The sequence below is a fragment of the Salarias fasciatus genome, chromosome 8 (genome assembly GCF_902148845.1).
Source record: "Salarias fasciatus chromosome 8, fSalaFa1.1, whole genome shotgun sequence".
Classification (NCBI taxonomy): Eukaryota; Metazoa; Chordata; class Actinopteri; order Blenniiformes; family Blenniidae; genus Salarias; species Salarias fasciatus.
Window position 1 is genome coordinate 13680015 of NC_043752.1, and position 21455 is coordinate 13701469.

At 42.9% G+C, this 21455-nt stretch overlaps 2 protein-coding genes across 8 annotated transcripts in view; both read right to left on the reverse strand.

The window, feature by feature from the left end:
- The window catches only part of adamts14 (ADAM metallopeptidase with thrombospondin type 1 motif, 14), a 39678-nt gene extending 28916 nt beyond the window's left edge, over positions 1-10762 (reverse strand). Inside the window, exons 1-2 of the mRNA XM_030097603.1 lie at positions 10304-10762; positions 9470-9885 (exon numbers count right to left, since the gene is read on the reverse strand). Coding sequence (XP_029953463.1) covers positions 9470-9885; positions 10304-10382 — 495 coding nt within the window. The 5' untranslated portion in view covers positions 10383-10762. The remainder of the gene's footprint in view (positions 1-9469; positions 9886-10303) is intronic.
- A 4687-nt stretch (positions 10763-15449) lies between these two features.
- Positions 15450-21455, reverse strand: part of pald1a (phosphatase domain containing paladin 1a) — a 42974-nt gene continuing 36968 nt past the window's right edge. For 6 of the 7 annotated variants that reach the window (XM_030097605.1, XM_030097609.1, XM_030097607.1 and 3 more), the window contains exon 20: positions 16938-17087. In XM_030097605.1, the coding sequence (XP_029953465.1) occupies positions 16938-17087 (150 nt within the window). Of the gene's footprint in view, positions 17088-21455 lie in introns of all 7 variants that reach the window. The other variant, XM_030097610.1, reaches the window with a different exon arrangement.

Below are 21455 nucleotides of genomic sequence, written 5' to 3' on the forward strand. Positions count from 1 at the left end.
CACTGGAGCCGGTAATTATAGTGCGGCTGATCAATTGGGAGAGTCGGCACGGAGCTGGATGCGTGGTATGACGCAGGTAGACACAATTTGGGGCCTTCGAAACCTTTCGCAAGGATTCATCAAATGTCAAAACAACTTCACCCCGTGGGAGATGATGAGCAACATCTCATTTTCCAGTGTTTCCATCTGCTTTGAAGTGAAAAAAACCAGAAACCTCAGCGAACAATCTGCAATCTGGAAGGAGCTCAAAGTGTGCGTAAACTTTATTGATCCTTAACTGCACACACAAGAAGAAGTAGACTGATGCCAGGGCTTGGGAATCATTCTGTATTATGTGGTACAGCGGTACAGTGGTTAACACTACCACCTCACAGTCTGAATATTCCCAGTTTGAGCCTGAGCTTGAAAGGCTTTCCATTTGAACTTCACAAGTTCTCCTTCTGCATGTGTAGATTTTCTCCAGTTCGTCCAAAAACGTGCATTTCAGGTCAGAATGTGCGAGACGGTCTGTGATGGACTGGTGTGTCCTGCCTTCACCCCCATTCAGTCGGCACCATGAGACTCTAAGCTGGATGAAGCCATATAGAAGATTTATTCTCTTGCCAGACTTCTTTTTGAACTGAAAAATCTTGCTGTTTCCGTTGCACGGTGAGTGAACACAAACAGGAACAACATGATGTAAACAACACGTTTATGTACGGAGAGGAGGAACTTTTTCCGCCCACACACCGAATTATGCAACAAAAGTTTAGACAAGTTAACAACAGATTCCTATACAGTGTGAGCACTTAAAAGAAAAGTTGTATTACATTTATAACAATATACTTAAACAAGAAGAGCATTTGAACTATCTGAGAGTTGGCAGTTGGCAACAACAGTGTGCTGTGAAGGGATTAATAATTCAGCAGAAGAGGGGAATCGATGAGAGATATTGAAACTTTTACTAGTTTCTTCTTGAGCAATTATCACAACACACAGAATAACCATATAGATTTTGATCATTAATTCCATCACTCTTGATTTTAAACCAGGAACTCAGAATGTTTCCACAGTTCAAAGACGAGAGATACAGTTCTTACATTGAAATCCTTTGAAACAAGGTTAACTACAATAACTACTCTTTAACGCCAAATCTGCTAGATTGAGGAGACACCTGGCAACTTTAGCATGCATTCAGAGTTTATATTATTTATATCTTGGGCATTTAAGCTCTAATCTTTTAGAGAGAAGACAACTGTTTCCAGCTATTTTTGTCTGTCTGCATTTTTGTGATGCACAGTACTATCTATTACAGTCGTAGCAGCTTGAACGCTGCATCAGGACAGCTGCAATGATCAGCCTGACGTTGGGCAGCAGAGAGACATATGCCTCGGCGCTGTGAGGAAAGGATTCAACAGCCAGGAGAGATGAAAGCGAGATATCGGGGAAAATCCCGCCCTTTTTTCACATATTGAAACACAGTTATGCGACAACTCCGTGCTGAAGTAGTGTGACAACGCGACTTGCTCAAATCCTTTTAAAGGGACACATTTTGCTCATTTCCTGTGTTTTTTTTTTTTTTTTTCCTGTAGAGTGTTTCCAATTAAAAAGCCAAAATATGCATCCAGAGGCGAAGGAAATCCAGTGTGTCCTAAATGAAGGAGATGCGACGCTGAAGCCGCTGGCAAAGAAAGAAAAACTCAAGTTTGCACACTTTTTTTACTGCATCTTGCTTTATTATATCTAATGAGCTCAAGCTGTGCTCCACTGTACACTACTTTTCACACACCCCAACTCCTTACTAACCGAAAAAAAAAATCTGTCCAACCTGTCATTATATTCGTGAGCGCAGCACACCAACAAAACTTTGGCAGGATTGTGTGTATTTGCAGCTGCAAAAAGAAATCTAAATACAGTGCAGGGAATGGAACAGTGCTATAAAAAAAGACAAAAAAAAAAAAAAAACACACACACACACACACAACCCTCACTTCAAAATCCCCGGCATGCTGTCACTAACAATGCGCTACTATGAACTTCACTGTGGCCATGTGACAGTAAGGACTACGAGGAGTGAAAGAATCTCCGCAGCCCTTGACCAGGAAATGCCAAGTAAGACATGCTCCAATACTTCCTCTGTGGTCTCTTATTTCAGCAGTGGGTGGAAAGTGAAATTGAGCCTGTGAGGAGAGAGCAGACGCATCTGGAAGGGCCTACAGAGGAACCGAACGTAAACATATGTAAATCTTACCATCAAGTCCAGAGTAGGAAGGGTGAGGAGTCACAAAATGTGAATAACAGAAGAATCATCTATAAAGATAAGTCATTTCACACATGCCACTTCTGTCTGTCTCATGTTAATGTACGGTTATTTAAAACTCTACTCAGTACCCTACAGGCAAAACAAGTCACCGCTTCATTAACAAAGGTCGATGTTTATAAACGTCTACAAATCAGGCTACTCAAAAAGTGGGTGCCACTCCATGTTATCCCCAGATTAATTTCGTCACTTAGTTCAAAAAGTCGTACTGTGAAAACAACGAGCCACTTTGCACTACAGCTACTCCAATTAGTGCCTCTCTGTTAGTCACTGCTGAAGTGTGTAAAATCACTGGTTTCTGAACTTTTACAGCATGGGAGCTACTCTTAAACAAGATTAGGTGAAATTGATCCAATGCCATTAAAAGATTTTAATCGTGCATTTAATTATATTCCTAGTCTCAACACAAAACAAGAAGAAAACATGAAAAAAACTAATCAGGCAGGTTTAGAATCTGAGTTTTTACGCTGCCTTGTGGTATTGTGTTATCGTGCTCTTCCTCTGAGACTAAATGGACGTCATTTCAGATCAGGTCGCTGTCTCCAAAGCTTCCACGCAGGTAAAAAAAACAACCTTAACAAGCAAAAATCTCACATCTGCAAACACGGTTGTGAAGTCAGACCGCTCATTTTAATGAAAGCTGATCAGAAAGACAAGCAGGTTCAAGTGGACTAAATTATTTTAAACCATCACTCTGCATAAACATGGATTAAAAATTTTTTAGCTTTGAATGCCGGCGGTGATAATAATCAGTGAGTTCTGAGCGTCTGCTGTGAATGCACTGGAGGGAAAGAAGCTGTGGAGTTGAGGCGGTGAGACATCCAGCTGTGACACTGACACTTTCAAAAAAAAGACAAATATAGCTTTACCCTGAAGCTCACCAGCGCACTAAATTCCACACATCAGTAAGAGCAACTTTGAAGGTGGACATTTACTGTAGGCAATTTCACAGTGACACTTTTCTGCTGTGTGGAAGATACTCCCTCCGCCACCTGCTCGGCAGGAAAAAGTGTGGATTGTCTTTCAAAAATATCTATGAAACAACTACAGATTGGTTATAAGAGTACAGGGAAGCCTTTCTTGACAGTATATTGGATGAAACTGTTCATAAGACTGGATAAAGATGACAGCATCTCAATAAATAATGCAAAACAAAAATGAAAGGTGAGCAATGCAAAACCCCCTTTTCCTATTTTTTTGTTTGTTTTATCAAATTACAATGAAAGCATTGATCCAAAAAGATGAGAGAATTCAAGGAAACTGTGTTTTCCTCTCTCTGTCTCCTGGGTGCAGACATTAAAGCGAAGCGAAATGCCGCGGGCATACGATGCAGCATGGTGGTCTTTTTACATCACCTGCTCAAATAATCTGATGGAGACGTCCCTTATGGCGCATGACAAACACGCAGCGTCTAAAAATGAAACAAGCGCCGCGGGCTACGGCTGCTTGAGCTGCAACAAGCAAGAAAAATCAAAGTCCAACCGTCATTCCAGGAGCTCAACCTGTAATTTGTGGCAGATTGTTTAGAAACGTGTAATTTTAGTTCCTCGGTTGGAGACAGTGACACAGGCTTAGGAAGGTAATCCGCTGTCAGCCTCTGGGATCAAGGTATGCACTTTTATTTTCATGAGGTCACAGAGTTTATTGGATTAACTTAAGGACACGTGATCCATAATCCCATCGCTGTCGGGGAGCAAGAAATGAGATTTCAATTCCGCCGAGATGCCGGCAGATGCTGGATAAAAGCTTTGGTGGCAAAAAACCATGAAGGTCAATAAAACAGGAAGTTATTCATACCCCAACGGTGCTGGACTCATGGGTTTGAAATAATTGTGTAAGACAGGTAGCGGCAGTGAAGGGTTACGATTTGAATCTTCATACGTTTCTGTGCAGAGGCCACAAAGGGCGAGCGTAGCTGGTGATCAAGATCAGGGCTATGAGGAGAAAAATGGGCCCATAATCACCGACAATCATCTCCATCCATACATAATTACTTAGTCATAGTGCTGACAGCAAAGGAAGTCACAGCAGTTTTCAGAGAGAAGCAAAAACATTTCCAGGAACTGAAGGAGAAGTAAAGGGAAGATATAGCTGTGGGGGAAAAGATAAGCAGTGAAGAAGTGCACAAGGTGTTTCAGAGCTGTGGAAATAATAGCTACAGTAATATGAATACTACATGTTATGCCTGTTCTGACATTTGACGGCTTCATATGGTCGTATACAGTCATATGCCCTTTTTCCTGGACCACGTGGGTCTTTCCTTCAGCCGCGATCGATTTAGCTATTTATAGACAAAGCAGTGTTCCAGGTGTACACGCAAAAAAAGAAAAGTTTGTACCACTGCCGTTTTATGAAGACCGAACCCCACAGCCAATTACCGATTGCCGGTATCGACCAGCCCGCACCATTGTTGACAAGCCTCCAGCTTCCTCTCGAATTAAGTTTGTCACTCCCACATGGCAAGCCATGGCAGATATTGATTGGCTCAGGAAGGGAGCCAATAGCGCTGCAGTCGGAGTGTCCGATGGTTGGAATGAGGGCGAGAGTGCAAATCCAGATTTATTCAGAGGTGGAGAAAAGAGAAAATGCAACATTAAGCCAGACAATAAGGTGCCATAAACAACCTCAATATTCAAAATCCTTGTCACTGTTCAATAGTAAACTACTAAAAACCTGTAACATTACAGCATGTGCAGAAGCAGCAGCATTCATTTGCTTTTGAGTGAGCACCTGCTTCGAGAAGCTCGCTGCAGCTCTGGAGCTGCCGCAAATAAAGATGGAAATAAATCACGTTATTGGCCGAGCTGAAGTCTCCCTGACGGAGCTCCTAATTCAGTTGACTGTCCCGCCGCGCCAGCGCGGTACTGGAATACTGGACCGAAACCAGAATTCCTCAAAACATTAATGAATAGAACAATTTACGCAGGCATTTTCCATCTCCAGTGATTGGAAAGCTCCCCGCACCCCTTCGCCTCCTAAAAAAAGTCCCGCCTGTTGCTAGGTGGCTCTCTCTCGTTTTAACCGATGGACACAGGAATAGGCTCTTCTTGCTGCAGTTATCTGGCACTTGTGTTTCCACCGCGCCTGTAATTCAATCAGCCCCATCATCTGTGCTAATTCCTGACACATGAGCAACGCCGGTGTAATCATAGCCATCACTCATCGCCCCGCAACAATAGCTCTGTCTGAAGTGTACAGCTGCTCCCATCACGCACGAGTCTGAGTAGGTACACAGGGAATGAGACGCTGGTCAATTATGCATAAATTTAATCAAAATAAGCCTTTGGTGCAGGTTTTATCATGAGCGTGGCGTGACGGCGTGGCTTTGTTCTTCTGTCATGACAAAAGTTTGGCACAATCCATTAGTGGGAGTCATCACTGTGTCAGCAGACTGACTGCAGACAAAATGATGGGAAAGCTTGATCATAAAGGCTCTCTATAGGCTCCGCCGATACACGAAGACGATACAGGGCATCTCTTAGATCTCACCCGCATTGGGCGGCCTGAGCGCTTCGGTCACGTGACATTGCTCACGCTGTTCAGACGGTTCTTTCATCAGACATGATCTCCTCTTCGTCCTTCCACATCAAGCACACATGACAGACTAAATAATCTGCCTGTGCAGCTTCAAATGCTCGCCGAGCCCCCCTGCATGCACAGACAGGTCCATGTTTGCGTTGGCTTTGATGCAAGAGAAACGCATGGACAATATTCTGAGGAGCCTGGTTGCAGCATGTAAAGAGGTTAATTCACCCAAAATGCGAATAAAACATCTTTTACTACATTGACTGATGTGTATTCAGTTAAATGGTTAGCTTCTGTTTTGTTCGTATTGCCCCAGGCTCCTGCTGCGATCACAGTGCAAATTGTAGAGCTTGACATCTGACATTTGCTAATCTAAACAGCATTATGTCCTGTATTTGTCCCAAAACATCCTAATGGCATAAAGATCTTAAATCTCTTTGAAAATTTGCTTCATGCACGGCAGAAAAATAAGGTTTGCTTTCCTGTGATTTGGCTGAGAAATGAGACCATAATGATGAGACACAGGAAAATAAAAGACCAGATTCATGAATACAATGGGAGATCATAAAGATCCATAAAAACCTGATGATGATCTGAAATTTGGATTCTTCTCTTTCGTTGTGATCAGTATCAAGATCTTCAAGCCCTTTGTGCGATTTGCATTCTAAAGGAAGTTGTTTTGACAAAACCGGTTAGAGCTGCTTTCAGAAGACGAGCCGACTAACTTTTTTATTGTTTGGTCCCTTTTTTTATTGCAGTGTCAGGATGAATCCTCACTACTGAAAACATTACTGGAGCAGCTATCTGACTGATATTGGAACCACAGATCGAAGAAGAACAAATATTTAATGAACAAACATTTGAAAGCAAATGTTCATGCAAAGTCCTACAGGAAGCAAAACAGCAACGGTTGGAACATAACTAGTATTTTAGAAGTTTTATTTCTATGTATTCTACATTTTTTGAGACTGAGACCTGGAATCCCTAACTTATAACTAATAAAGGTTTTTCATCACACCTGCTAAAAGGACTCTTCTGGTTGTGGGATTTTTGTTTACCCTATCACAGACACACACTCAGACTCACACCTGCAGGCCATCTGCAGTCACCAATGAGCTTGAAATGCATGTTTGTATCAACCTAACGTCAAACTTTCAGAAATCCCACAGGAATGCACTCCAACAAAAACACAAGATTTTTCAGAGATCATCCACGGGGACACAACAAATAAGCTTGTCATAACTGAACGAGCTGCACATAATGCCATCTATGTATGAGTACTGTCAGTGCTTCAGAGAGTCTTTCAATTAAATCAAGGCCACACAAGATGTTGTCAAGTACTGCAAAAGCCATGATGATCTGTGATAAAAACAAACACTTATGTTCAAGTTTTTATAAAATGGTGCTTTATTTACTTCTAAATAACTGATCTTTCTTTTACCTCTAATTTATAACTGTTTCTTTTTTTTTTTCTTGCCTCCTTTCGACTTCTTTATCAAAATGCACGGTGTTGCTGCCACGGTGTGCAGCCCTGCCCTCCCGGCAATGTCAGCAGCGTTCGCTTTCAAACAGTTTGACACACATTGATCCGAGCGTGGCACTGACAGGCGCGGGAGGGCTGCTGCAGTCGCCGGCGGCACGCGGTGCCACCTTGGTTGCACTATCATGAGGAAGCAATTCAGCGGCCCAGACGGCGGGCCATCATTAGTGGCGAGGCTCGGTCGCGCTGCAGCGACGACTCTCATGCCATCGTGGTTGTTGTTTGCATCCGCTGTGGCTGACGTCATGTTTTCTTTTTGGGGTCTGATTGTAGCTTTCATCCTGTTTCAATAATCGTTACAGTACAATCTTCTTGTCCTCTTCATTATATTTTTCTTATTCTGAATAAAAATAAAAATACTTAAAGGCTTAAGGCTTAAAATTAATTTAGCACAAACCTTGTATTAAAGACAGGCTGAGCAGAAGTGAATGTAAGAATAGTGCTGAATAATACCTCTGATAGCTCCAAAGTGCCATGACTGTTTTCACGTCTGCCATCTCTTCGGCGTTTGGGGTTGTGTTTATTCACCTTTCCTATTGTTTCCCCAGATGAATACAGCATTGTGTCTCACAGGGGAAGCTTGTCATTTGCCGCTTTGAGTCACTGTGGGCGCTTTCATTGAAATCACACAACATGTCATTGTTCAGAAACCACTTATATCCAAAACAATAAGAAATAAGACGCGTTGTGGTCTTTTGTTTTTATCGTGGCTTGGTACATTATCGCAGCCAGATTACCAGGGGTGTGAAAACGCGGTGATGAGAACAAACAAGGCAAGTGCTAAAAAGTGGTTATTTTGTGCTGTGCCAATGTAAATCAAAGCTTTTCTCATGAAGCAGACAGAAAAAAGAGAGGGCTGAAGCCTTATTTCCAGCCACCTGCAGATTTTAATCAGTGAACAGGGTGTGATCATTCAAGACCTGAGTTTAAAGGTACATGTGTCCACAATATTCCTGTCAAAACAGCTCAGGGAGGAGCTTCAGCGCAGTCCCGGAGTGAACCTGCCAATTCAAATGTCACGTGGCTGTTTGGAAATTCACTCTAATTTGCTCAAATGCAAACATTCATTAGTGGCTGAGCTCCCATTGCTCTGTTCTGTGACAGCACAACACAGGCTTAGAGGGCACGGTGACACTGAAAGGGCTGTGGCAGGAGAAGAAAACACTCATCTGACCTGACTTCACTCAGAAAACAGTTAAACTCCTCAAACATCAGCTAAAGTTCACAAGCTGTTGATGCCTGATGCTGAGGGTGAAGATAGTGTCACTGGTTGTAGTCTTTTTACTGGACTTCAAAGTATGAAAAACTCTATCCTCACATGGTCCAAACGCTCTTCTGTTGGATAAATCTGTGTTTCTCTGGGTTGAGGCCTAAAGGCTGTTTCCATTTTGGATCCAAGGTCAACCATGTCTCTTCTGAAATTATTATTTTTTTAATCTCTCTGAACTGTTTCTCATGGGCAGAGAATAAAACACTCAAGCAACAGGCTTCCAGCTGCTTTGATTTTTCCACAACTGAACTCATAGAAGTAGAAAAAAATATTTGTCAATATTTCAAAAGAATTCTCACCCATGTCTAGTTTCCCTCAATGTCTATCAATATGTAATGATATGCTAATGTCTGAATGGTTGACCAACAGACAACAAGGATGAGCTTTATTTTTCAAATCATCCATTCTGTACATTTTCTCACAGCTTTAACCATCTGCATGCTGGGTCATTGGGCAGAGCCCAATAATTAGCTGCCTAATGAGCATGTGACCAGTAGTGGAGCTGCACACAAACACTCCAATAACTCCAACATCTGCAAGTGATTGGGCTGTTTTGGCAAAGCTGATGAGTGCTTGACTAATAAGAATAGAAATTATGTTGGAGAAGTGGCTTAATAAGTCCTGGAATGCAGTAAAAAATGGTCACTAAGAACGCATACTAACTGATATGACAGCAGAAACATAAAGCTTTGAGACACAGCTTGGGTTTTCTGCACAGGAGTCTTTTGTGTTGCATGTGGCAACTTAAAAAGTAGAGTCCGTGTCAACATGGGACAATCAGTGGACACTGTGCCAAAAAATGACAACTGAAAGGAGTGTGAAAAGAGTGACTTACCAGTCCATCACAGTTGCTGATGGCCACAGAGGCCTCCGGCATGTCGCTCACATCCCCAGTGAAAACACAGTCCCCGTGGATCTGCTCTTTTCCCTTCTCCTTAAAGTCCTCTTGCCATTCCACTACTGCCCCGGGGGCCACCAGCCTCCTGTTGGCCCTCAGGCGGAGGTGCAGCTCCTTCCCAAACACGGTGACATTGAAAAACAAGTGCTGGGCCGAGGCAGAGGTGACAGAGGGCATCTCCGGGGCACTGCGGGCCACCCTTCTTCTGCTGCCAGGAGCCGAGGAGGCATCAGGGGCAGGAGCACCTTTACTTCCACCTCCAGCAGAGACCACGTGAGAAATGTACCGGCCGTGGGAGTCTGTGCTGAATGGCACGATAAGACCATATTCACTTAACTTTCCAGAGAGTTTTTCTGATGGGACAGACAGTGTCAAGTGAGAATCACGTTCACAGACCTGTGCCAAGCAAATCCTTATGTAAAAAAAAAAACAACAATAAAACAATGCAACAGTGATGATTACAAGGGCATGCATCACGAGGAAAGGGATCAAATGGGCACATATATTAATCCATAAAAGTACAGGAGATTATCAGCATTTATGCTTTCTTTATGAACTACAGCCATAAGCACAGTGGACATCCAGCAACACCCGGTATTGATTTGCTTCACCCAGAACAATAAAGCTGTTAGAGTTATAACAGTCATCAATCAATGACAAATAAACTTTCCTATTTATCATTATACAGCTATTCTAAAACTTTACAGCATTTTTTTTTTAGTGCAGAGGCAGATTTAAAAAAAAAATAGAAGAATTAAATGGACAACTCACCATGTGTTTCTGCAGCGAAAATATGCTCCAAAAAGAGTTGAGTGAGTGAAAAGCACATCAATAAATACATACAATCCATAGCGAGAGCTAAAGCGAGAGAGCTGCCACTTCAGCGCAAAGTTTTCCTTTCTCCTGTAAACTTTGTGCTTCCTCCTGAAATGAAAAAAAATAAAAAAAAAAAAAAGAAAAGAAAAGAAAAGAAAAAGAAAGCGCAAAATGCAGGAGAAAAGTCCTCAGAGTTGAAGTCCAGCGAGGCAGCGGGGCATTTCTGAGAGTTTCCCTCTAGACGCCAAACTGACGGATACTCACAAGTTGTTTCCAATCTTTTGGCCTGCGCTGAACTGCAAAGACCAAGGCTGGCCCATCCATTTAGGGAGCCGAGGGGGGGAAAGCTGGGGTGCGGGTGACGACAAACTCCCCGGTACAAACCGGGACGCTTTGGAGAAGTAGCCCACTTTTTTTTTTCTTTATCCTTCCTTAGATAACTTTTTCCTTTTTTCTAAAGGCACGGGTCCAAGTTAACGCACGCCTCCGCGCAAGGAAAAAAAAAAGAAAGAAAGAAAGAAAGAAAAAGAAAGAAAAAAGCTCTGGAGGGTTCAGATAAAGTGTGCAGAGACAGAGTGTCCCGGTGGTGAAACATCTGCCGTCCAGTCGTGCACCATTACGCACCAGTGAGTGCGCCGCGGAGCTTACCACTGCTCCACCTCAGCCAGCAGCACCAGCCGGCAGTGGGAGCGCCTGCTCTGCAGCACACAGCGCTCACACGGATCCTTCAAAAACTGCTCTATCAGTCTTTTAAAGGCTCACAAAGTAAGAACTCAAAGGAGATTCCTTCACATCCACAAACACGTTAGTCATAGTTTATGTAGGAAGGCTTACAGCAAATAGGAAATATAAAAAAAAACTATCCAATCAATAACTTTGGTAAAGTAAAAACACTTAAAGTAAAATAAAAACAAAAGTGTTTTTATGTAAAGAAATGTGCAGCTCTGGCATGGCATTATTAGGTATTGTAACAAAAAAACAAACATTACGTTCAAATTACACTTATTTTCTCTTATATTCTCAGTTTTCTATTCAGAAAATAGCAGGAGTTTTTCCCTGTGTACAGGCTCTCCTCTACACTAAGACAAAAAGAAACCTCTGACTTTCCGTTATTTAAAATCTAACATGCAATCATTTCACTGGTCTCATCTTCTGAAGTGTAAATTCTGCTGTGTGTGTCCCCTGAACTAAAATAAGTTGCGGCAAGAAGGACGTCCTCCATCAAATCTGGCCAAGTGGCAGTGACTGGCTTTGACAACAACTTTAAAAGTGAACAGCTGAAGGGACACTCATGTTAACAGCTGTTGGGATTCATATAGGCAATCAAAAGCATGGCCCTATGGAGCTAGACGGCAAAACTGCCTTTGCACAATTAAGCTCATTTTATGACTTTCAAAAGTCTCCATTATGATTCCAAAACTCCTATCTTTCTTTATGTTACTTCCTGTATGTCAGCACACCAAGACATATCTGTGAGTAAAAACATAAATAAGATGTCACGCCAGCCTGAATGGTCATTTTCTCTGTGAGGTGAAGTCAAATCTTTCACTGCCTCTGGGAAAAATGTCAGATTTGATATTTTCTGAGCCCACTGAATACTGTTCTAGTATCAACAAAAGTATAAGTTGCATTATCTGATTTAATGACCTCACTCTGTTTAATCTAAACTTTTATCATCTGGGCTAATCCTGCAGATGTCACTGTGAGCATATGTTCCATTTCCAGAAAGGGAACAAGTCTAACACCATCATTAGGGGCTTAAGACGTGTGAAAACTGTGCAGGAGATTTCATCAGTGGAATGACAGCCTGTTAAAACTTTGGATGACTGCTCAGACAATTTTTTCTGGCTGCGACTCACCCCGCTGGAGTCCAGACTTAGTCAGACATGACCACGCTGAGACTGAACCAACAACTCTGGAATCCTTCTCAAAGGAGGAAAAGGGGGTTTGGCTGAAATGAGTTTTGAATTTCAGGTACTCCTGGAGAAAAAAGGTGTCTAGACTGGATTTTCTTTTTCCTTCCACAGTTCCCCCGACTGTGTCTGGGCTTTGTTGGTCTAGGCCCCAGATAAGAACGTATGCCTCATCTCATTCTGTGCCTAATTAACTGGCTGATCCCAGGATAGTCAATGCGGAGCAGGTGTGGGTGCGGAGCAGTCATCCCCCCCAGGGCAGCAGGGAGAGGACTGGATGGTGATCCAGAGGTTTGCATTAATAAGCAATGGAAACTAACCGCAGCATTAAGAGATGGAAACCATTAACTGCCTTGTGAGAAGTTTTATGCAGTTTTTCCATCCATACTGTTGGAGTGTTGGGTTTTTTTTTTTTCCTTCTTCTCATGTGCGTCCAAAAACCAGGATGAAATTCCATAATATAGTATAGTATTCAATTAAAAGCCTTGTTTTTCCCCTTCAGAGATATACAGCCTGTGGTTAAGTGCACGCACCAGAACAGTTTTCTACTGGAGAACAGTCTGTCCTTCACAACACAAGAGTGAGAATGTTTCAGTGCACTTTATCTGAGAAAACTTACATTATTGTCTGGCACTTAAATGGGATTCAGCGTCTGCAGTGCTCTCAAAATGTGATTCATTCAGACACGTTCCCTCAGCTGAAGAGCTCCTGGGCCGGCCTGTGCGGGTGGAGCTGCCTCTTCCACTGTGTTTCCAGCGGCGGGGGAGAAGTTACAGTGTGGAGCTGCGGATGCCTCGGCGCATGCTGTAATGTGGTCTTGGCCATGCCAGCGTGCTGAGAAAATATGCGACTTTTCATCTGCGGGATGCAGCGAGATGCAAAGCAGCTGCTCGTCTGCCCGGCAGCTCGAGGGGAGAGGAGCGTCTGCGGCGGCGTGGATGGAGGGATCTGGGACCGAGAGCTGCGCAGTGAGCACATGAAGCAGAGGAGGCTCACTCGACTGTTGTTAAGAGGATGTGATTAGACTGGGAGTCTTCTTTAGACATCTGTCCATATATTTATCCAAGATGTTTACAGTCCATACTGACTTTGGTTTAATCATTTAAATAGTTCCTTACTTATTCCTTTCCTTGCTGAGAGGTAGATGTCATTGTGATGAAGCACGTCTTTCCAAACCACACAACAAAATGCAACGCTTCCTCAGATCTTCCTCAGAAGCATTTTAAAATACGACAGCCCTTGGAGAAGGTCAATGTCTCTAAATCATGACATTATCTCACAGAGAAAGCTGCTTTTCCTCCCAATAATCCATTTTATAAACACAGCGTCCTCCCCTTGTAGCTCTGGCAGTGACTTGGCCCACAGTCATCCCTGAGTAAGTGAAACACTCAGGAATAAAGAATGAGAAATTAATGCATTGAACAGCGCCACCAGCTGAGTTTTATCCCGCCAGCTGAGGCTCGGTGTAACAGCGAGCTCCATGGGGCTGTGTGTTGCAGTCTGAGGTAAATGAATTCAGAATTGCAGATTTTAAAGGCGCTTCTTCACATCTTCTCCACCGCTCTCACGAGACCGGAGAGCGCACTCGGATCTCTGAGATGTTTGCGGCGGCGTCTTCATCCATACTGGAATGGATTGTCTGGCAGAGCACTCACACACACTCACACACACACCCCTTTGGACCAGCACCATGCCTCCTGTCCTGAGCAGCTCTCTCATCTGCGGCGGGAAGCTTTTCGCATGAAGTTCATTACATCCCCTCTTGCCGCTCAACCCCTCAATGCTGCTCTTTGTCCGCCGTAATCTCTGGATCCTTCAGAACCACTAGCTTGAGTTTCACATTGGGGAGTATCTCAATGAGTTTGGAAAGGATTTCAAAGGCAAGGGGGCCGCTATATCATCCAAGCATGGTCCTCATGTCCTGAGCTTATCTTGACCTGGAGTCAAGTTGGCCGCATGCTGCAACTGAATATCCCTTTCCGACATCCTCGTGCTGTTCCGGTTTGTCCGTCTGTTGGTAAAGAGATCGCAACAAAAGTGTTTGTTTGATCAACACTAATTAACTCCTTGACTTCAGCTGACGCCACAAAGGAAGAAGGGCGCCCAACTTGAATGGAAGCGCTTTAATCTGAACCACTCGGTCTCCGCTTACAATAATCCAGGATAGGCTGCGGTGTGATAAAAATCCGAACAACTTCCGCCCTCCCGAAGATAAGCCTGCTATGCACTTACAAGACGGGAAGTGATCTGGGATATCAGCCTTTCAAAGCAAACCAGCGAAGCCAAGTGAGCTTCACTGATGTGGCGGCCGGCGGCTTTTAATCCTCACACAGCCCTCTATTCTCGAAAGAGTGACCAGATTTTTTTTTTTTTTTAATTAAGACCTTACCTGTCCACATCAAAAAGCAACTCAGATTAGTCTTTTGATCTGCCTAAGCTCTTTATTACTGTGTATGGAATATGTTAAGATTTTCAGGCCAACAATGAATCATCTGTTTGGTGTAAATGTATGCTGCTGCTGCTGGACGCTCATAACCTGCCCGGCTCCCCCGATGCTGGCACTGGCACAAGACAAAGAGGCCGCCGCGCGGATATACGAGAGGGTTCTTAGCGGTGCGTATCTGGAGCAAAAAAAAAAAAAAAAAAAAAAAAAGACGACGCCGAGATAAGGGAGGAAGCTGAGGAGGGAAGAGACTATCATTTGGCTCCATCACAGACACGGAAACTTCAATAAAACAAAGCAGAGCGGAGATTTGGTGTGCAAAACATCTTAGGGTAAGAAAATCCGCCCACGCACCCGCTAAATCCTTCACACAGGTGGATCACTGTTATTATTCTCCTCGTAGAAAAAATACATATCGATGATCCGACAAGCAGACATGAGGTTAAAACTAGCTTTTATTTATTTTAGCCTCCAAAAAAAGAAAAGAAATGGCACATACAGTGAATAAACAATAAGACATTTCCTCTATAAAAAAAACAAAAAACAGCTAAAAAACAATTATTAAATAAGAGCGTGGTTAAATGTTAATGCACTTGTTTCATTAAGCCACACAAATGCGGGTATAATTTGGATGTGATTTTTTCAACTGGCTGTCAAACTCTTTGTTTCTGTCGGAATCACTTTCAGAGTGCAAATGTGTTTTTAATGCACAGCAACAGAAACGACAGGCATTCAGAGGACTTTCTGACTCCTTTTTCTGGCTTATCTTTCTCTTATTAAGGCAGGATTCATAATTAAAGCACATTTTGAGTTACAAGTTACTCTGCAATTAAAGACATATTGGCAAAGCTTTTTTGTTTAAAAAAAAAAAATGAACAAAACAATTAAAGTGTTAGGAAATTAAAGAAATACTGTACAGTAAAAGCTCTGGAGTGGCTGTAGGCACGCTGAACCGTAACTGGCACACGCTCAGTGGAGACAATGCTCTCACTGTTACCCTGTTTGAATGACAACTAATGATACCGCTATAAAAGCTGCTATTGTTTTCTATTGTTCCGCCGCCGTAACGTTTACCCACGCCACCAAACACAAGCTTTGCTTAATGTCAGGGGATACTTGACCAGCATCAATTGATACCGTGTGTTTTCTTTAACCCCAGGTATTTGCGGACTGCGCTGTCTCCAACCATAAATCTGCAGGTCAGACGTATAATTCTGATTCCCGCCGACAGGCCGATGACATTATAGAAATTGTAACAATTTATTGGCTGGAGGATCATGAAGTCTGTGCAAAGGAAGTCAATAAAAAAAAAAAAAAAAAAGGGAAATTATTGACCTGGGAAGCTCAATGCATGGTTGTGCTGGATACTGCCAAGTTCTCGCTACATTAACTCCTACTGATCATACGTACTTGAACTCTGCCCTACAATACATCGTAGTTATTCTAATTCATATATGAAAAATAGTGCTTGCAAAATGTTCGAAACACTCATACAGAGCAACATAAAGAGCTTTACGGTGAAATCTAAGAGGAATTCCTGACATGTTAGTACCTGTATCATGACACCATGTCATTAAGCGTAAAAACAAACAGGCACAACTCAGGGACACTTAGCTGCGGCCGAAATGTTAAAATTAGAAACTGTGGCCAACAGCGTCTTGCACAACACTCCCGTCCGAGAACTCCACTCAAGACAAGCGTTCAAGGACCCATTAACCTTTAAATAACAGATTATATATGTACAAAGGGACTCTCCTCACGATCCTCGAGTGGAATTCATTCACAGCGAGTAAAACCAGCTGCGGCGAGAAGAAACGAAAAGGTAACTGAAAAACACGAGTTCCGGCGACAACAAACTGTTGTGACATGCGAGCGAAACTGCCGGCTGACAACAAAGCGGCGCTCACGTCTCTTCTGCGGCAGATCAACTCGTGTTCGGTTCAAACTCAAGACTTTAAAGGCCGCCGCAAGTAAAGGCAACTAGAAAAATCGACACCCAGTCTTGCGTTTGACAAATATTAACTTCTCATACAGGAGCGACGTTTCTCTTCATGTTAAAACATCTAAAAACTTTTAACAATGTCAGTGAGCTCGAAATTAAAAAAATAAACAAGAAAAGCTGATGACGTGAGGATATACATAATACGGAGGGTAAATACTGAAGCCATAGCCATGTTATTGTGGATGTCTGTGAAGGACAGTGCTGCTCCGGCTCGTTCACAGTGATCCTTTCTCACACGAACTCCCCTCGGAAAGGAAGTGACTGAATGTTCTGCTGCTGCCAGCGGCACCGCAGTCGAGCCAGCGGCGTGTCCCTCGGGTTCTCGAACTCGGAGAAGCCCAGCTGGTTGAGGATGTCATAAACTCCGGCTCTGGCAGCCACCTAGCACAGAAACACACACACATACACACACACGCAATGTCAATGAACAGGCGACACAACAGTCAAGCAGCCATCAGGTTTTTTTGTTTTACATCAGAATAGGACACTTGAAAACACAACCTTGCACCATGGGAACAGTCTTTTCAACTGCTCTGAAAACGAGCTGGATCCTTCTCTCAATAAGACACTCCGCATGTGGTTTTTAAAAATTACAGCGATTTTTCACTCACCTGACCACAGAGCAGTTCATGGTAAATGAGCTTTGACCCAAGAGGACAGAAGCATTTTTGGCCTGTGTTCACCAGTGGCTTTTTTTTTTTTTTTTTTTTTTGCATGACACAGCTTTAACTTGCATTTGTGGTTTGCCCAGTAAACTGCGCTCACAGACAATCCTTTCACAGAGCGGCCCCTGCAGCCATGCCGTGGTTTTCAGTACAGAATCATCATTTTTGTTAATGCAGTAGCTGCTTAATGACACAAAGATTTCTCCATGCTCCCAGAATAGTTCATTATTTTTAGGTTCTTTGGATGGTGGGATTTTCCATATTTTAACAATTTATTCATTTATTCTCCAATTATATAATACAATCGCCCACATAGTGGTGAATCTCTTCTCTGGAGTCTGGATTCGCTATTTTTAAACCCAGTTGTTCTATTGACCGCTGGCCAATTAACCTAATTGGTTGCAGAATAGCCCCTCCAGCTTTTTTTTTTCTTTTTTCCAAATAATGCCACAAACTTTTCCAGATTTTTGTTTTCTCTTTGCCAACTTTTTGTTTTTAGAGATGTGCCTCGGCTCTCAACCTCAACATGAGCTCGTATCTTCTATAGAACAGCGTCACTTATAAATATTTGACACGTTCTCTGCATTCGATTGTGAATCTTTTAAAGGGACAAATAAGAGAATTGCAAATGAGAACATGGTGTTTTCTGTACATTTCAAGTGAAAAGCTTGGCCCCTCAATGGTACGAGACTCCTTGAAGGCCACAGAAACAAGCTCTTGAGTTCTTGAATCATCACTGAGTGAATGAGATCAGAGAGAGAGAGAGATTTCCCTGGAGTGTGCTGAGTGTTCGTGTTGAGACACACTGCCGTGCTTGTCAAACGCAGGATGGATGGGAAACACTAACAAGCGGCCGAAAACATCTGGCTGCGAGGTCAAACTCGGCGATTTCACTGCGAGGATTGAGTCTCCCCTCCGAGGTGGCACGGCGTGTTTGGTTTGTTCTGCAGAAGAAGCTTCAGGGCAGCGACGCTCAAAATGAATGGAAAAATGGGTTTCACAGGTAAAAGTAGGACGATGGAAACGCATATTTAACAACCAATAATGTCATGATGGCCAATAATGTAATGAATTTTGCTATTTTAAATGTAATAAAGTCAAAAATGTAATAACTTGGCACTGGTGTAAGAGGATATTCCAGCCATTATCGAGTTAACATTTCACTAATAATCTAATTCTGGAAAATAAAAGCCTTTCAAAATGTGATAACTGCAGAGAATATTGTAACGATACAGGATTATGAGTGCATTTCTTGCAAATAAAAACCTTTTTTTTACCGGGGTCTGAACTTTTGATGCATCTGACAGAACCAACGCTCAAACGATAAGACTTCATTACGGACGAAATTCTTTCGGCCGGTATGAATTATGCAAAAGAACGTGTTTCACAAATGCACTGTCGGGTTTAATGCCGAGGGAGACATACTGACATACTGAACAAGGAATAATAATGTGAAGATATCCCTTTCACCAGCAGTGATTATAGCTTGGAGGGCCAGCTTTGTGCAGGAACAAACACAGGCGCCGCAGAGTGTGGTCTGGATTATCCACTTGCTGACCGTGCAGAATTAAATCTTACATCAAATATCCTGTTACTTCTGGTTTGTAGAGACACTGACTTGAACCTGAAAATCTGGGGTCGCTTTCCCGAGTTGTCCAGTTAAAAGAAAATGCAATGTGTTCAATGTGTCGGTTTTAATGCAGCAATAACACACACACACTCACATGGATTTCCCTTGTAATTGTGTTTGATATGTTCTTGAAAGTCTCACAGTCTGGTCCAAAGTTTTTTGGGTTTTTTTTTTTGATGGGAACAAATGACTTGCTGTGGAATCGTTAGTCAGAGGATGGGACTCCCAGGAGGAACGCTGCTAACCAGGATAACCTGACTCATGCTCTCCGGAGCCCGGCTGTCTAAATAAAGGACGTTGTGAAGAATCTGAAAGCAGTGAAAGGCTGTGTTCCAGAGGATGTTGACAACATGTTATACGTTTCTGGTTTTAGGAATCTGCTGTCTTCATTTGAGAAAAGAAAAAAAAAGAAACGTGGGTGGAAGTAACACTTCACAAATCATGTGTTTTTGGAGTATCAAGTTGTTTTTTGTTGTTTTTTGCAGAGGCTGTCAGCTACATTCAGGAAAGATTCATAGCAGTAACACCAAATTGGATTGAAGAGACATGGAGGGGGAAAAAAAGCTCAGATATTCCCAAACCAGTCTCTCAAAAGTCTTTCAATTCAAAGTATCACTATCATGCTATTTGCATGACATTTCAAACATACACACCATTTAGATCAACAGAAGGGGGCTCAACGCTGCAGAGAGAAGCCTCTCGCCAAGTTCGTCTGAATGTTTTGGTGCGATCTGTGTCGGCCTCCCTTTAAACCCTGGTTCCCACAGTCAACTTTTTTCCACACAAACCACCGCAAACCACATGCGCACAAACCTTTTTTTTTTTTCTTGTTGGAAATGAGACGACCAAGTGTGGGATCGTTACTTTACCATCGACAGTCCATCCATATCAGGTCGAGCTCGGTCTGTCTTACAACTCTTCAGAGACTGAAATTATGTAAAAGAGGCTTTTTCTGTAAAGTAATTTTTTTTTTAATCACATATAAAAATGAACAATATCAGGTTTTTGACAGTACTGAGAAGAGAATGTCATAAACGTATGAAAAGCAGCGGCTGGATGTTCTGCTGGGGAATTCCAGCCCGCTGCGATGATTAGTATATGGATGCAAAGCTCCATTTCTCTGCTTTCTGGTGGTTTCTTCCAGATCCTGGCCATCAGTCTGACAGTTATGGTTACGAGAAGGATGCAAGCCAAATCCTGTCAGTGCTGACAGGAGAGGAGTGAAAGAGTTCAGAAGTCTTGGTTTTAATATCCTGTCTTGACTTAAATGCATAAAACTGTGGATTTATGACAGTGATCCTTACAGGTGAGATTTGAGGTGAGTTACGGATCTTTCCTAACTTCGTAAACACAATTACAGCAAGACATTGTATTTCTTCATAGAAATGCCAAACATATTAATTAGTTTTAGAGGTTTTAGTGAGCTGGAACGTGCAATCAAACACTCTATAAAGACTTTTAAAGGGTGTTTGATTGCAAGGACTTCCCGGCTTAGGCTCTGAATTTAAACGTGTCCATGAGAAGACCTAATACACCTTTCAAAGCAAAAGCCTGGCGAAAACCAAAAGCAAGTTTTTCTCTTACTGAGTCACATCATTTCTGAAATCAATCTTCAGAGCATACAGTATTTTTTTTTCCTGGTTTCATCACACACCATGTTGCAAAGCTGCTATTTTCTGGTTGATGTAACACTGTCATCCTCACTACTATTTCTGGATCTGCCCCTGGACCCCGACAAGTTTCTGCCACATTAGTCATCCAGCATTCCATCATGGAGTTTTTATTTGTGTCACATTTCACCACTTGTTTTAAAATAAAAGTAAAAAATCGTGGAACTACCAGTAGTTTTGGTTTATGGCTTGCTGGGAGCATCTTTCCCCTCATTAGAAAAAAAAAAAAAAGATGGTAGAGAGACGCCTCCCATGCCGCATCGAGGGGGATCACAAACGCCAATACTCATTAGGCGGCCGGAGCGGGCCGGGCAGGGGGCGCGTGGGCGGGCAGGGGAGATGAGGAGGCGCTGGTCTTTCCCACAGTCGGCGATCTCAAAGGCTGCGCATACCGTGGCGGCGCTTGGGGGACAGGGAGGCCTCTGTGCCACACATCAAAACAGCTGGAGTGACTGATAGGGTACCTCTGCTGCAGGCATGCCTGGTATGCACTGTACACAAGTCCCGCCATTGTGTGAAGGCCTGCGTTTTGGATTAGCAAACACATATTTTGATTTCAATAACTCGTCTGAGGTTTCAGCTCTGATCTCACGACACGGCCCCCGTGACGCCAAGAACAATATTTGTGCAACGTGCACACAATGCGGCATTAAGACCCGTCTACTTCAGATCAGGAGCTGAACTCTGAGAACGACTCGGACGGTAAGAAATGATTGGATCGGATAAATTTGGAGTCAATGGAGGAGTGAGGAAAGAAGAAGGTGTTATATTGTTAAATTTACTA